The 15,707-nt window shown below is 41.8% G+C and overlaps 1 protein-coding gene across 1 annotated transcript in view; it reads right to left on the reverse strand.

The window, feature by feature from the left end:
• Positions 1 to 269: 269 nt before the first annotated feature.
• The window catches only part of LOC115851771 (maltase-glucoamylase), a 135,346-nt gene continuing 119,908 nt past the window's right edge, over positions 270 to 15,707 (reverse strand). Inside the window, exons 41-48 of the mRNA XM_060305220.1 lie at positions 14,679 to 14,827; positions 13,993 to 14,077; positions 13,044 to 13,100; positions 7,183 to 7,307; positions 5,969 to 6,057; positions 4,597 to 4,646; positions 3,832 to 4,002; positions 270 to 2,114 (exon numbers count right to left, since the gene is read on the reverse strand). Coding sequence (XP_060161203.1) covers positions 2,040 to 2,114; positions 3,832 to 4,002; positions 4,597 to 4,646; positions 5,969 to 6,057; positions 7,183 to 7,307; positions 13,044 to 13,100; positions 13,993 to 14,077; positions 14,679 to 14,827 — 801 coding nt within the window. The 3' untranslated portion in view covers positions 270 to 2,039. The remainder of the gene's footprint in view (positions 2,115 to 3,831; positions 4,003 to 4,596; positions 4,647 to 5,968; positions 6,058 to 7,182; positions 7,308 to 13,043; positions 13,101 to 13,992; positions 14,078 to 14,678; positions 14,828 to 15,707) is intronic.

Below are 15,707 nucleotides of genomic sequence, written 5' to 3' on the forward strand. Positions count from 1 at the left end.
GGGTTTATCAAAGGATAGCTGACAAGTTTCCCATCTTTTTTTTTTTTTTTTTTTTTTTTTTTTTTTTTGCGGTACGCGGGCCTCTCACTGTTGTGGCCTCTCCCGTTGCGGAGCACAGGATCCGGACGCGCAGGCTCAGTGGCCATTGCTCACAGGCCTAGCCGCTCCACGGTATGTGGAATCTTCTGAACCGGGGCACGAACCCGTGTCCCCTGCATCGGCAGGCGGACTCTCAACCACTGCGCCACCAGGGAAGCCCTTTCCCATCTTTTTGATCAAAGGATTCCTGTGTTCCTGTGGTTGTTTTTCCATGTTTCACTAGTTGCCTAGTTAGTGCAAGCTCTCATCCAAAAGCCTCTTATTTTGATAATTAGAATACTAAGCTAATTTACCTATATTATTTTTATGTAGCCTTATGGAGGCACTGACACATGAGTAAACAAGTAGAATCTGGCTTCCTGGTATAAGAAAGAAAGAGAGAAAGGAAGGAAGGAAGGAAGGAAGGAGAAAGGGAGGGGGTATAAATTAGGAGTATGGGATTAACAGATACACACTACTATATATAAAATAGATAATCAACAAGGATTTACTGTATAACGCAGGAAACAATATTCAATATCTTATAATAACCTATAATGGAAAGTAATCTGAAAAAGTTATATATGTACACATATATATATAAAACTGAATCACTTCGCTGTATACCTGAAACTAACACACAATTGTAAATCAACTATACTTCAATTAAAAAAGGGAAAGACAGAAAAAGACGTAGGAAAGCAAACACATTCATCTCTAATACACTCATTTTCAAGTAATACTAAAAGTAAATATCCCTGTTGAACATTAGTATATAATTTCTTTATCCCAAAATCTAACCACCTAGTGTTTTAACCAACAGTGCTGCAAATTCTGTTTTTGCCAGAGTTATGTTACCAAGTATAGTAACTTCTATGATGATTAGAAAAACAACAAGCACAGCCTCCCACAAACCTAAGAAAAACCCATGCCAGAGGCATAAGGCAAAGGGTGAATAACCATAAACCTGATCATTTCCCTGGTGGATTAGCCCGCAGGAACTCTGATGCCGAAGGGAACAAGACCAATTCAGAAGGGTTTTTGCTGAATAGAAAGAAGTTTTAATGCCGAAGTGAGATTACCCACGGTCAAATTACCACAAAATTCCAAATCTTTTGTAAATCTGCTTGCCTATTTTTAGTTGGCACGTGAGTTGCATGCATTTGTGTGAACTGTGGTTATATACATCGGGCACAGAGTAGAGAAATAAGGTTTACATATTTCAAAGCACACCACAGCAAAAATAAGTTATTTTTTACATTCAGATGCCTTCCTTCAACTTTGCCTGCTTAAATCTCACCCCAGCCCTATTCCCACAGGCTAAGGATTTCCCCTAGCCCCTCCTCTTGTTTTCAAATGAGCTAGCTCTTCCCTTCTCCTTCCCATGAGGCTGCTATTCCTAATACTTGTATGTTATCTTCTTACTTGTCATGGTCACTTTTATCCTCATCATCTGTTCTCTCTCATCTCTCCTGCTTACCTTCCCTACATTTGCCTTTTCTTCTCCTTATATCATGCTCTCAGCAAATTATCCCATCTCCCTATAACTAACTACCTGGCAGATGTTCTTTCTGGATACTGTTTTGAGGAGTTAGTTAGCTCTAGGATCCGAACTATCCTGGAAAGCTGTAGCTTGTATATTTAACAAGAGTAGGCCCATCCCCTAATCACACACACATATACACGCACACATGCTTCATCATGGACCCAGTGCGTCTTCAGTATATGTATGTTTAGCCATCAGTACCATACTAATCACAGAGAGACATCAAGGTAACCCGCAGTTTTCCACACCTCCCTACTGCCTATAGGACAGGGCTAAAACACAGACAGAACATAAAACAAAACCAAGAAAATATTTTAGCTGTACTGGGCACGATCTGGCAACACACAATAATTTTATGAGCATGAAGTATAAGTAGTATCAAAGCCATTCGTAGTTAGGATCTTGCTCTAAAAATTCAGAGTGCTCTCCATGTCAATGAAGTGAAATTGTGTAAGCTGAGGTTTCTGCTGGTCACATCAATGTTTAACACCTGTTGGGAACCAAAGAAAAAGCATTGGGCGTCTGGTGATTGAAGTTTACTGCAGTCAAGCAAATCAGATACAAGCCAGTGGTCCATACACACTTTCACAAGTCGTTGCCTAGCTTCCAGACTGCCCTCAGATTTTCAGGTGAGAAGGGTATTTCTTAATCCCTTAGAGTACAAAAATCATTCAGTACGTAGGGAAAAGACGACAAGACCCTAAATAATGAAATACACAACCACTGCAGAGAAACAACTGTGCAAATTGGAGAAAATGTCCTCGGAGCCCTCCTTTTATTGCCTGCTTCTCCTCCTCCCTTATGGCGCCTTGATGATTGCCCAGTAAGAGTCTGATATTTCAGTGTTTTTTTCTAGGCAAATACTTTCCATAAAGTTTCACCGCATGTGCAGTAGTTAGCTTGTTTGTCAGCAACAAAATTGGGCAAAATCCTTTAAAAGCTCTTGGTCGAGTTGGGGAAGTTGGTTGACAAGAAAACCACAAAAATGAGGAAACAAGTAAAAAATACAAAGTGAAGGAAAACTTTCATTTCAGGCTTTGTAATCAGGAAGGATTATGAAAAAAGAAAGTTCTGAAAAAAGCAAGAAGTAAGCACACAAGGGAAGAGCCCATTTACCATGAGGCTAGGTACTGGAACCACAACACTGCATTAAATCCAAGGTGCAGATTTTTCACATATTTAACATTCATGAAATCAGAATGTGTCTTACAATCAACAGGCTTGGAATTACTGTGAACAAGTAGCCCTCCTGACAACGGTTTGTACACGTGTGAACTTCATTGCTTCTACTGGTGTTACGAATGGATGGACTGTAAACCACTTAAGAATCATTTTAGAAAGGAATATGTATCTTGGCTGACAGTAAAATCAAAAAAATATGCTACGATGAAAACTTGTATAAAGGATCTTAGTGGCTTTGGAGTAAATTGCATAGACAGCAGGGAAAGAATTTTTATGAAATGATGTATCACCAACACCTTTGATAGTTCAGAGGAAATATCTTAACCAATTCGGGCCACATATTTTTCTTCTAAATAATAATAAATCAAATAAAATAATTTAAAATATTTACCTAGAAATTTAAATAATAAAAGAAAAACTTAAATGATATAAAACGGTTAAGATATTTCTAATATTTCTTCACAGTTAGATTTTCCCTCTCCTAAATTACCTTGATGCAGATCTATCAATGTCCATGTATCTCCACCCAACATTTTCCTCTGCAGTATCATAGTAAAATGATAAAAATCTTTGGTTAAAGAAATTTTGTAAAGCTTTCCATATTTTTAAAATAGAAGTTTTAAGTGATAGGAAAGCATAGAATCATACTTTTTTAAGACTTTTTCTTTCTTTGTGGCATGGGAAATAAAGGAGCAAATTTTAACTGACGGTGTCTTATAATTGATAAAATATGGTAGTTCAAGCTGTTTGAGAAGTAGATCTCTGAGGCAAAGACAAAGTTTTACATAGGTTTGCAGACAAGAAGACGTACATGACAAGTAAGGATCCAGACCATCAGTTCCAAATGATAATAAACCCTGAATTTTCCCTTCATCTCCGTGCTGTCCTCTCTGACACACGGAACACAGAGGGATTCGGGAAGGGCTTTGCAGGAGAGGGTATCATCTGGAAGGGAAGCAGGAAGGAACTGCCCTAGGTAGCTCAGGGTTGGGAAATACCATTTGGACTTTTCACTGGTCACAAACCTGTGTTGTAGAGTTGTAGGAGAAGGTGGGTGTTATAACCATGCCGCTCACAGAGATGCTGACACCGGAAACGGAGACACTGCCCACTCCCCAGATCTCAATGTAGCCCAGTTTCAAAGGGTTTGTATCGCTGATGTATTTGTTGAAAATTACATGACTGTGCATTGTATTCTGTCAATTGGAGATAAAAGAAACCAGAGGGGGGAAAATAGCAAAATTTGTTCAAATTTTTCACAACCTCTTTTTAGGCACAAATGTAGACGATGAAGTGAGATAACTTAAGAGCCCCCCCGTCTTGTGACCTTGGATAGTGAGACCATGATTTTAGCATTCTGTCTCCTATTGCCAACTACCATCCAAATCTGCATTGGTTAAGCAGTGGCAGGGTCTCTAGAATCATCCCAACTCTGAGAAGACAAAGAATCTCAGCTATCAGGAACCTTATATTCCACATGTGGGGAAGTCACAAAATATGCTGACCATTCCAAGGTGACATAGGAACAAGGGCTAGGAAACATCGAAACAGCCTGTCCGTCTGTGCTTGGTGAACTGGAATAAGCTACTGATGAAATATGAATGGGCTTAATCACAGAAGACTTCCGGGGAGCATATTATATCTCTATCTGAAGTCTAGAGGATGGGGAAGTTGCAAATTAGTAAGATGAAGAGTGAAGGAATTCTAGGTGGATTTATGTCATGATTCCCAGCATCTTAGTAAGCTAGTAGAACTCTATCTTCTCCCTTCACAGTCCCAGTCACACTCACCTGGCTGACAGAAAAGCGGGCCAGGTAGTAGAGTCCTTTCCCATAGGTATCTGCAAACAAAGGACAAAGTAAGCATGATCTGGAACATGCTCTAGAATTCTAATTGCTTACCTGGTTACCTTGGTTGAGAAAGTAGGGATGATTTTTGTTTGGGTTTTTTATCTTATTTTTCTTCTTTACAGAGTTCCGTTTTGGGAGATTTAGTCAGACTCTGGCTCCAACCTCAGTTTACACAAAATGTTTGAAGTGAGTGTATACAGACGCCTCTGTCTAAGAGAGTCGCCTCATATAGTATAGTTTTCTAACACCACACTTAGTCCACTTCTCTTTCTTGTGGTCTGTGATTCCCAACATCTTGGTAGTCACCTCGGAATTTCCAGACTCCTTCTGCTAGAGACGCACATATCTGCACACACGTGCATGCACACCACATCACAAACACCAAGGCTGGTGTGTAATTGGTCAGTTTATCTTGAGAGGTCTTAGGCAATTTTTTAAATGCCATCTCCAGAGAATAGACTTCTTTGTCCTTTATCCTTAATTTATGCCGCAGGTCCAGGGAGAATATCCTTAAAGGTGGACTAGCCAGAGCTTTGTTACAGGTACTCCCGCCCCACACCCTACCTCGGTGGCTTTCTCACTCTTCCCCATACACTTGCCTCTTTCTAAGTTGCTGGTCACTCGGTCAGAAGGCATTGGTTATCCTCTAGAGCTGTGCTGTCTGAGATAGTAGCCACTAGCCAAACATAGCTATTTAAATTTAACTTAATTACAATGAAATAAAATTTAAACTCCAGTTGCTCAGATGCACTTGTCATGTTTCAAGTGCTCAATAGTCACATATGCCTACTTGCTAGCATATTGGACAACACAGATATAGAACATTTCCATCACTGCAGAAAGTTCCATTGGGTACCTCTGGGCCTAGAAATTACTAATGGTGCTTGAGACATCCTCCTGAGAAGTTACTAATTCCTGTAAACTCCTAATGGAAGATTCTCCCCAATAAATAGCACAGCTGATAGAGGCATTGCCTCTTTTACTGGGACATGTAATTAGGGAATGTGCCCTTGAACATAAACCAGATATGGAAGTATAGCTCAGTTGGCTACAAAGCAACTCCCCCTACGGCTCCTATACTGCTGTTTTCCACAGTGGATTAGGACAGCTGGATAACGGTGAGAGATTCAGAGTTAAGTTTCATATGCATGAGGCACAAGGATCATGTATTATACACTTAAAAGTAACAAATGGCTATATTTAAAAGTGCACGACTGTCTTAACACAGAAAAAGAAATAGCAGCCCTATAAGGTATCCAGGAACCTAGCCAATGGTATTGACATGAATGAATCCGAGGTGGCCCTTACTCACCAATGCTTTGCCCATCATCCCAGAAGAGCCAACCTTCAGCAGTCCCCTCATCATCCAAGGCAACCTTGAAGCCTGTGAATTTCTGACGGCTGCAGTGACGGAGGAAAGAGACTTTGGGTAAAAACAAAGCCACAGCCACAAACCCAGCTTCTTCATAAAAACATAAAGGAAGTGCTTCATAATATAAAGACTGGGTACTGGGATTCCGGAGACGTGGGATCTAGTTCTAGTTCTGTCTCCATAAGCTCTACGACTTCATGTCAGGAATGAATGAATGAATCAAAGGGAATTTTCCTTTAAGGCTGTGTAAGCTCATAGGAGATCTACAATCTCTACAAAAAGCTACAAGCAAACTCACTGGCTTCCTTCCTTTCTCCACTGTGAGGAAAAGCCTAGTGCTTCAATCTTTCTTCTTTCATGACCTAATGTCCACATGTACAGTGAGTTCTGTTTACAGATGTCCTAAGTTCTTCAGTTTTCAACAGAATTTTTGCAATAAAATGAGTAGGGCTCCAAGAATTTTAGTCTGACATCAGACATACATGGATTTTAGTCCCTGCTCAACTCCTTACCAACTGTGTGACTCTGAGTTAATCACTTAGCCTCCTGAAGCCTCTCTTTGCTAATCTGAAAAATGGGGATGATAACAGTACTTACACCATAGGGCTTATCTTTCCTTTTGTTAGGAAAAATAGATAATCTCCAAATAGAAATCTCCATGTTAGTACAGTTCTAGGCACAGAGCAAGCATTCACTTGCTGTTGGCTATTATCAATTATTATATAGGCCTAGAATACATAGGCTATATATTAGGTCTAGACTTTTAAAATCTCGCATGTAAGGGATCTCAGCCTGAGTTGCCATATGGCTTACACAATTTTTCAGCAGTAATTTTCTTAGCAAAGAGTCAATTATGATCCAGTCTTTTAAAACTAGCATGAACCATGGTTGCTCTCCTGTTTGACTTCCACCTCAAATGTCACTAATGATACCTAATAGCACACCCACTTAGATCTAAAATAGCTGTTAATTAAGAATTGTTCAGAGTACAGAATCCAAAAAAAAGGTTAAAATGCAAACAAGTAAGCAAACAAGCAAGCAAAACTGTTTAGTAAAAGTGCTCTGGGGCCCGAGGGTGCGGTTTACAGATTGGTGGGCTTCACCAGGACCTGGGCTGCCTGGCGTGGAAGGGAGAATGTAGCGCCCTCCCTCACCTTAAGTGGGTGTTCTGTGCAGGCTCTTGCCAGGGCAGGATGTAGCCCCCACGGACATGAAGATTAATGTGGTCAAGAGGCGCTGGCAAGGTCTTCCACTCTCCCCGGGCTTGAATGTCCACACCCTGTGGGCCAGAAGAAGGTGATGGAGAGAACACATCTGCCCGAATGATGCATTTACCAGACATCTTGTCCATGCTCGGAACCTGATGCCTGTTCAGGACCTGTTATCACACTTTTCCACGCTCGCCCAGCTGCTCTACGGGATCGAGAGCTGCTGCCAGGGCATCATGTCAGGGTCTCTTGTCTTTGGGGGCTTCTGCTGTACATACCCCATGAGATCACAGCTGCCTCTCACCCTACCCTTACCCCACATCCTGTTTCTGCGTAGGAAGCACTGCTAGAGGAGGCTAAGCGAGCCTTCTTTCTTTCTGTTCGGCTCCCGATTCACTCCCCCAAAGACACATTCCCTTTGTTTTGTCCCATCTCCGCCTCCGTCTCCCTCCACTGCCCCCCACCGCACCCTCACTAACACCTTTGACTCCTACTTGACAGAAATAATTAAAGTGAACTGCCTTACTTCACAAATCCTTATCTTTAACTCATTACATCTTCCTCTATGTTTCACATCTTGATCTTGCCTGTGACAGGGAGAAGCATCTCTCACCCCAGGCCATAAACCTCGATTCCTAAGAAACCGTCCTCCCTCACGTTCTCAGCCTAGAGCAAGGCTTCTCGAATTCAGCACTGTGGACGTTCTGGGCCAGATAACCCTGTGCTGTGGGCACTGTTCTGTGCTTTCTAGATGTTGACCGGTGTCCATCCACTAGATGGACAAATTTTTATCAGCAAAGATATATAACAGGTTGTTAATGGGGGTTAGCTTTAGAAGGGGGACCAAGGACTGGGAGACAGGGAGAATAGTGAACTTTACCTTCCATTTTCCCTTTTCCAATATTTGAATTTTTACCAGTGGAGGGATTTTTACTTTGCTAATTTTTTGGCACCCCATCTGTCTTTCAGGGTACCTTTCCAGTCCATATTCCTCTGATATCTTCCATCCTTTAACCAGTATACTTGCATTTCTTCTTCCTCTAAATTTCTACACTATATTTTAATATTCCACAGTGTTCCTTATATCGAAGGATTTTTTTTTTTTTTTCGGTTCACGGGCCTCTCACTGTTGTGGCCTCTCCCGTTGCGGAGCACAGGCTCCGGACGCGCAGGCTCAGCAGTCATGGCTCATGGGCCCAGCCGCTCCGCGGCATGTGGGATCTTCCCAGACCGGGGCACAAACCCGTGTCCCTTGCATCGGCAGGTGGACTCTCAACCACTGCGCCACCAGGGAAGCCCTCGAATGATTTTTTAATTTTTATTTTATATTGGAGTATAGTTAATTAATAATGTTTTGTTAGTTTCAGGTATACAGCAAAGAGATTCAGTTATACAAATACATTTATCTATTCCTTTTCCAAATTCTTTTCCCATTTAGGTTATTACAGAGTATTAAGCAGAGTTCCCTGTGTTATACAGTAGGTTCCTTAACTTGTTCCTTTTCACATGACCAGATGGTGAAATAGGTCTCATACACTTTGTGTATGCTCTAGAATTGGGATTAACAAATTTCACCTTTAAAGGGTCAGATAGGATATATTTTACACTTTGTGGGCCAGATAGCCTCTGATGAAACTACTCAAAACTACTTGATTCTAATTAAACATCAGAATTTTATATTTTTCTAAATGGCTTGTTCCATCAACGTTTGGCTTCCTATGTTTTGTTTTGTCTCAAAAAGAAACAAAAAAAGTTGAAAGACTCAATCAAAGCTATATTCTATTTAAAGGGAACACTCTTGCACTGTTGGTGGGAATTTAAATTGACACAGCCACTATGGAGAACAGTATGGAAGTTCTTTAAAAGACTAAAAATAGGGGCTTCCCTGGTGGCACAGTGGTTGAGAGTCCGCCTGCCGATGCAGGGGACACGGGTTCGTGACCCGGTCTGGGAAGATCCCACATGCCGTGGAGCAGCTGGGCCCATGAGCCATGGCCGCTGAGCCTGCGCGTCCGGAGCCTGTGCTCTGCAACGGGAGAGGCCACAACAGTGAGAGGCCCACGTACCTAAAAAAAACAAACAAACAAACAAACAAAAACTAAAAATAGAACTACCATACGACCCAGCAATCCCACTACTGGGCATGTACCCTGCGGAAACCATAATTCAAAAAGAGTCATGTACCACAATGTTCATTGCAGCTCTATTTACAATAGCCAGGACAAGGAAGCAACCTCAGTGTCCATCAACAGATGAATGGATAAAGAAGATGTGGCACATATATACAATGGAATATTACTCAGCCATAAAAAGAAACGAAATTGAGTTATTTGTAGTGAGGTGGATGGACCTAGAGTCTGTCGTACAGAGTGAAGTAAGTCAGAAAAAGAAAAACAAATACCGTATGCTAACACATATATACGGAATCTAAAAAACAAACAAACAAAAATGGTCATGAAGAACCTAGGGGCAAGACGGGAATAAAGACGCAGACCTACTAGGGAATGGACTTGAGGATATGCGGAGGGGGAAGGGTAAGCTGGGACAAAGTGAGAGAGTGGCATGGACATATATACACTACCAAATGTAAAATAAGATAGCTAGTGGGAAGCAGCCACATAGCACAGGGAGATCAGCTCAGTGCTTTGTGACCACCTAGAGGGGTGGGATAGGGAGGGTGGGATGGAGGGAGACACAAGAGGGAAGTGATATGGGGATATATGTATATGTATAACTGATTCACTTTGTTATAAAGCAGAAACTAACATACCATTGTAAAGCAATTATACTCCAATAAAGATGTTAAAAAAAAAAAAGCTATTTTCTATTTAAAAGCCATGTATAAAACCAGCAATTCCAGGAAACTTTTCTCTTCTTTGATAGCCCTCACACTTCACTTTCTTTTATATGGTATATATAATTATGTACATATGTATTAGTGTTTATAACATGCAAATATTAGCTCCAGATTAGATGGTGAACTCCATAGGGAAACTTTTCCAGTATATACCACACCCAGAGCTCAGTAAGGTGGTTTGCACCTGGGCAAGGTTGGGACGAGAGTGAGATGTGTCAGGTGCCTAGGATGCACCATTTAAGAAGGCACTTACTCTCAGCGTCCTGCAAACACAGGGGCCGCCTTAAAAAGGAGCGCCTCCTTAACCGTGTGCCCTAGGCACCTTACTTGCTTCACCCTGGCCCTGGCCCCGCACCCAGGAGCCTCAGTGTACTCAGAGTGACTGCCTGTTAGTGACTAAGCCAGTCAACATGCAAACTCAGGACAAAGGCTTCACTCACTTAAAGGAAGTTGGCTGCTCCCTCCCAGAAAGCCCTCGCTGGGAAGCACAGCGCAATCTTAACCTACTGCCAACCAGAGGACAGATCCAGCTCAGGAAAAAAGGGCGTGTCAGGGAGGACTCAGGGCTCCATAAGACAGAGAAGAAAAGGAACAAAACTTCCATTGTCCTTGCAGGGTTTTCACCCAGTCCCACTACAAATGGCTTGGCTGAAAGGGCCCAGAGCACGCTCTGCCTCTTGTCCTCCTGCTGTTATCCTTTTGCTGTATTTCTAGTTTGCTGCTTTGCTCTGCTCAGAAAAGTCAGGAGAGGAGGACACTACCTACGATTGTTCCTCAAGAATCAAACTCTGGACTTCCCTGGTGCTCCAGTGGTTAAGAATCCACCTGCTGGGCTTCCCAGGTGGCACAGTGGTTGAGAGTCCACCTGCCGGTGCAGGGGACGCGGGTTCGTGCCCTGGTCCGGGAAGATCCCACATGCCGCGGAGCGGCTGGGCCCGTGAGCTATGGCCGCTGAGCCTGCGCATCCGGAGCCTGTGCTCCACAACGGGAGAGGCCACAACAGTGGGAGGCCCGCGTACCAAAAAAAAAAAAAAAAGAATCCACCTGCCAATGCAGGGGACACAGGTTCAATCCCTGGCCCGGGAAGATCCCACATGCCATGGAGCAACTAAACCTGTGAGCCACAACTACTGAGCCTGTGCTCTAGAGCCCTCGAGCCACAACTACTGAGCCTGCGTGCCACAACTACTGAAGCCCGTGTACCTAGAGCCCGTGCTCCACAACAAGAGAAGCCACCGCAATACGAAGCCCACACACCGCAACGAAGAGTAGCCCCCGCTCGCCACAACTAGGGAAAGCCTGTGCGCAGCAATGAAGACCCAATGCAGTCAAAAATGAATTAAATTAATAAACTTATTAAAAACAAATCAAACTCTGACTTGTCTGTGTCCCTGCAAAAGAACACTGCTTGTACCAATTTACATTCCCACCAACAGTGTAGGAGGGCTCCCTTTTCTCCACATCCTCTCCAGCATTTATTGTTTGTAGATTTTTTGATGATGGCCATTCAGACTGGTGTGAGGTGATACCTCATTGTAGTTTTGATTTGCATTTCTCTAGTAATTGGTACAGCCACTATGGAAAACAGTATGGGGGTTTCTTAAAAAACTAAAAATAGAACTACCATATGACCAGGAATCCCACTCCTAGGCATACACAAAAGAAAACCATAATTCGGAAGGATCAATGAACCCCAATGTTCACTGCAGCACTATTCACAATAGCCAGGACACAGAAGCAACCTAAATGTCCATCAACGGAGGAATGGATAAAGAAGATGTGGTACATATATACAGTGGAATGTTACTCCATCATAAAAAAGAACAAAATAATGCCATTTGCAGCAACATGGATGGACCTAGAGATTGTCATACTGAGTGAAGTAAGTCAGACAGAGAAAGACAAATAGATGATATCGCTTATATGTGGAGTCTAAAAAAAGGCTACAAATTAACTGATCTACAAAACAGAAATAGAGTTACAGATGTAGAAAATAAACTTTTGGTTATCAGGGGGTAAGGGAGGGGAGCGATAAATTGGAAGATTGGAATTGACATAAATACACTACTATATATGCAATAGAAAACTAATAAGGACCTACTGTATAGCACAGGGAACTCTACTCAATACTCTGTAATGGCCTATATGGGAAAAGAATCTAAAAAAGAGTGGATATACATATATGTATAACTGACTCACTTTGCCGTACACCTGAAACTAACACAACATTATAAATCAACTGTACTCCAATAAAAATTAAAAAAAAAAAAGAAAGAACACTGCTTGAAGCTTCTGTGAAAGACTGTTTTCCCAACTTAGTCTCTGGGGTTCAGACCAGCCCAGAAAAGTCATATGACAGAGAAGGCTGCGTTCCTCCCCCTTTCTAAATGCATTTGCATTACACCAGCTCACAAAAGGCAGGCCTTATACCTCTCTGTACATTTTACATACTGCCTAGGGCCTTGCTTACCTTAGGAAAGTACATTTAACAACTCCTCTTTGGGCATCTATGCTAAAAAAGAAGGTATTATGTAAAAAGACAGAGGGGAAAAGGCTCCTAATACTTATGAACTTCCAGTCTAGCAGGGAGAATATAAACAAAAACCATAGCTTCCAGCACAACTTCAAGCATTTACCAGTGTCCGCCATTTTACACCACTGTGAATAGTGGTGGTATGAGGAAGGATAAAAACTAACACATAAAGAACACCCACAAAAAGCCAGGCACTACAGCAGATGCTTTCACACATTTCAGAACAATTCTGTGAGGGAAGCGGTCTTTCCCCACGTGGAGGTGAGAAAAATGAGGCTACAAGGTTAAAAGTGACATGTCCAAGACACACAACAAGTGGGTTACGGAGCCAGAATTTGACCTGAGGTCTGTCAGCTTCTAAAGCCTGTGCATGCTATCATTTCCCCAGGTTGTATAGAAACAATCAGAAAAACTTACCGTGTAGTAATCATACCAGCGGGCTCTAGGGAAATATGCAGTGACATTTCTGGCGTTCTAAAATTAAACAACAAAAAAAACAAGGCATGAGCAGTAGGCTCAGCTCTCTAGGGCAGAGTAACCATTTGCATAGTAAAGGGGTCAAAACAACGTAGTGGCCTTGGACCCACAGGCCTCTTCTCTCTAGAGGTCACCAGTGTTGGGAAAGGCTCCCTTCTCTGATCCCTTCTCAAACTGGGGAGATCTGCCTAACCAAAAATGGTGGCTTCTGTAAAACCCTTTGGGATCCGGGACTTAAGGGGGGAAAAAAAATCATCATTTACTTATAGACTTATCCCATACCCTCTCTAAAGAGACAAACTGAGGCTGGGTCTAGAGCAGAAAAAAAATTTGTAGGTTTACCGCACCAATACTTCAGAAATTATGATTAGTGCAGTAAGTTTTGGAGAAGATCCGGTTAACTGTTACTTTAATCAGAAGCCTAATCATTGATAAATGAAGTAAAGAAAGGGCTGCCTGAGGACCTCTTTTGGAGGAAGGGAAGAGCTAGCCAGCAACAGAAGTATACACATTGCTACAAACAATCCTTCTGAAAAGTTTTGTTTTAATGGTGATAGAGGATAGCAAGGATTTCCTTATAGTACTGTCCCCACCTGACTCATACTCCTTCTTTCAGTTAAAGAAGAAATGATTATATCTTCAAATATATCAAAGGGTTTTTTCCTTCTTGATTATCCAATGAATCAGAATTCGTTATACTGATTTTAAAGATGAGGGAGCTGAGGACCAGAACACCTAAGTAATGAACTTCAGCTCAGAGGGAGAGGAAGAGACAGAGGTAGAATAAGAAACCACATCTCAGGACCCCATCAGATGAGGCCTCTTCTCTTCGACTAGTCACCGGCCTCATAGCTGGGATCCTCTATTCGTCAGAGGCCTCCATACTCACAGGCTCCAGGACAGGGCTGACCAGGAAGGCTGGGCCCAGAAGGAACTGACTGTCTACATCCCAGGTCACCTGGTCTGACACAAACCTGGAGAGGGAAACCAAGGTACCACAGTTAGGACCCCTACAGGACTCCAGATGGAGGCCTTGAAGAAACTCCTCAAGTTCAGACCCAAGTTGGAAATCCAGCCGCATCCTATGCCATCCTTTATTCTTCCCCTAGGTCAACCTTAGTTAGACACATGCTTACTTTCTACATGTCATGTTCTTCAAACCCCAGAAATGGTTGGATTTAGACACGTTCTCACCTATCAATGTCTCCACACGTTTCTTAACCACAGCACATTTTAACACAAGAATGGTCTCCATTCCTCAGATATCCCCCTGGATTCGTGACCTGAGCTACTATAAAGGATACGTAGGTCTTTACAGGCCCAAATTAGAAAGAAATTATTCTGTGTTGTACTGTATATCATTTTGAAATTTTTCAAAAAAAATCAGTAGTCTTTTACCAAAGATCTAAGGTGTGACTGACACCATGCTAAAAGGAGTCATAACGTACGGTCTGTGCCTAGAGAGCTTTTGGCAAAGGCAGTCATGCCTTTAATTTGGAAGCATTGTTTTCTTCAACTGCCACCATATAGAATAAAATTATCACTTAGTCTTTGGTATCCTCGCTATACACTCACTCATGGAGAAGAGGCCGCACGACAGTGCTGCCCTCCGTGTTGGCCCTGTGCATCAGGGTGTACAGATATGGCAACAGGGTGTATCTGGTCTGCAGGACACTTCTGGAGATATTCACAAAGGTAGAATCCCAGGACACAGGGTCTTGCCTCTAAGGAGAAAAAAAAGTGTTCAGGGCTCAACTTAGGGGACCTGGGGGACGTAAGGAGATAACTGAACATTTATTCCAAATGAAGATCAAACAAAGCTAAACCAACGATGACTATAGATGATACTCAAAGAATATTTTTAATAGACCAAAAGAGGTCACTGAAGCTTTCCCAGGACAGCTGAAAAAATTCCCCATAAGAAATGGGGGATAGGGTATATATTTGGTACAGTGCCCAAACTGAAAGAATACTGATTCATTGAAACATGAGGATTTTTTCATGTACTTGTTGGCTATTTGTACATCTTCTTTGGAAAAATGTCTATTCAGTTCCTCTGCCCATTTTTAAATCAGATTTTTTTTTTTTTTTTTTGCTATTGAGTTGTATGAGTGCCTTATATATTTTAGATATTAACCCTTTATCAGATACATAGTTTGCAAGTATTTTCTCCCAATCTGTGGGTTGTCTTTTCATTTTGTTGATTCCATGCAGAAGCTTTTTAGTGTGATGTAGTCCTACTTTTTAAATTTTGCTTCTGTTCTTTGTGCTTTTGGTGTCATATCAAAAAAAAAAAATTGCCAAGAACAATGTCATGTAGATTTTTCCCTATGTTTTCTTCTAGGAGTTTTATGGTTTCAGGTCTTAATCCATTTTGAGTTAATTTTTTGTGAGTGTGGTAAGATTTGAGTTATTTTTGTGAGTGTGCCTGTGATTATCTAGTTTTACCAACATCATGCATTAAAGAGACTATGTTTTCTCCACAGAGTATTTTTGACTCTCTTGTCAAATATTAGTTGACAGTACATGCAAAGGTTTATTTCTGGGCTCTGATTCTGTTCCATTGGTCTATTAGTCTATTTTTTTATGCCAATATCATACTGT

Source organism: Globicephala melas, chromosome 9, assembly GCF_963455315.2.
Source record: "Globicephala melas chromosome 9, mGloMel1.2, whole genome shotgun sequence".
Taxonomy (NCBI): Eukaryota; Metazoa; Chordata; class Mammalia; order Artiodactyla; family Delphinidae; genus Globicephala; species Globicephala melas.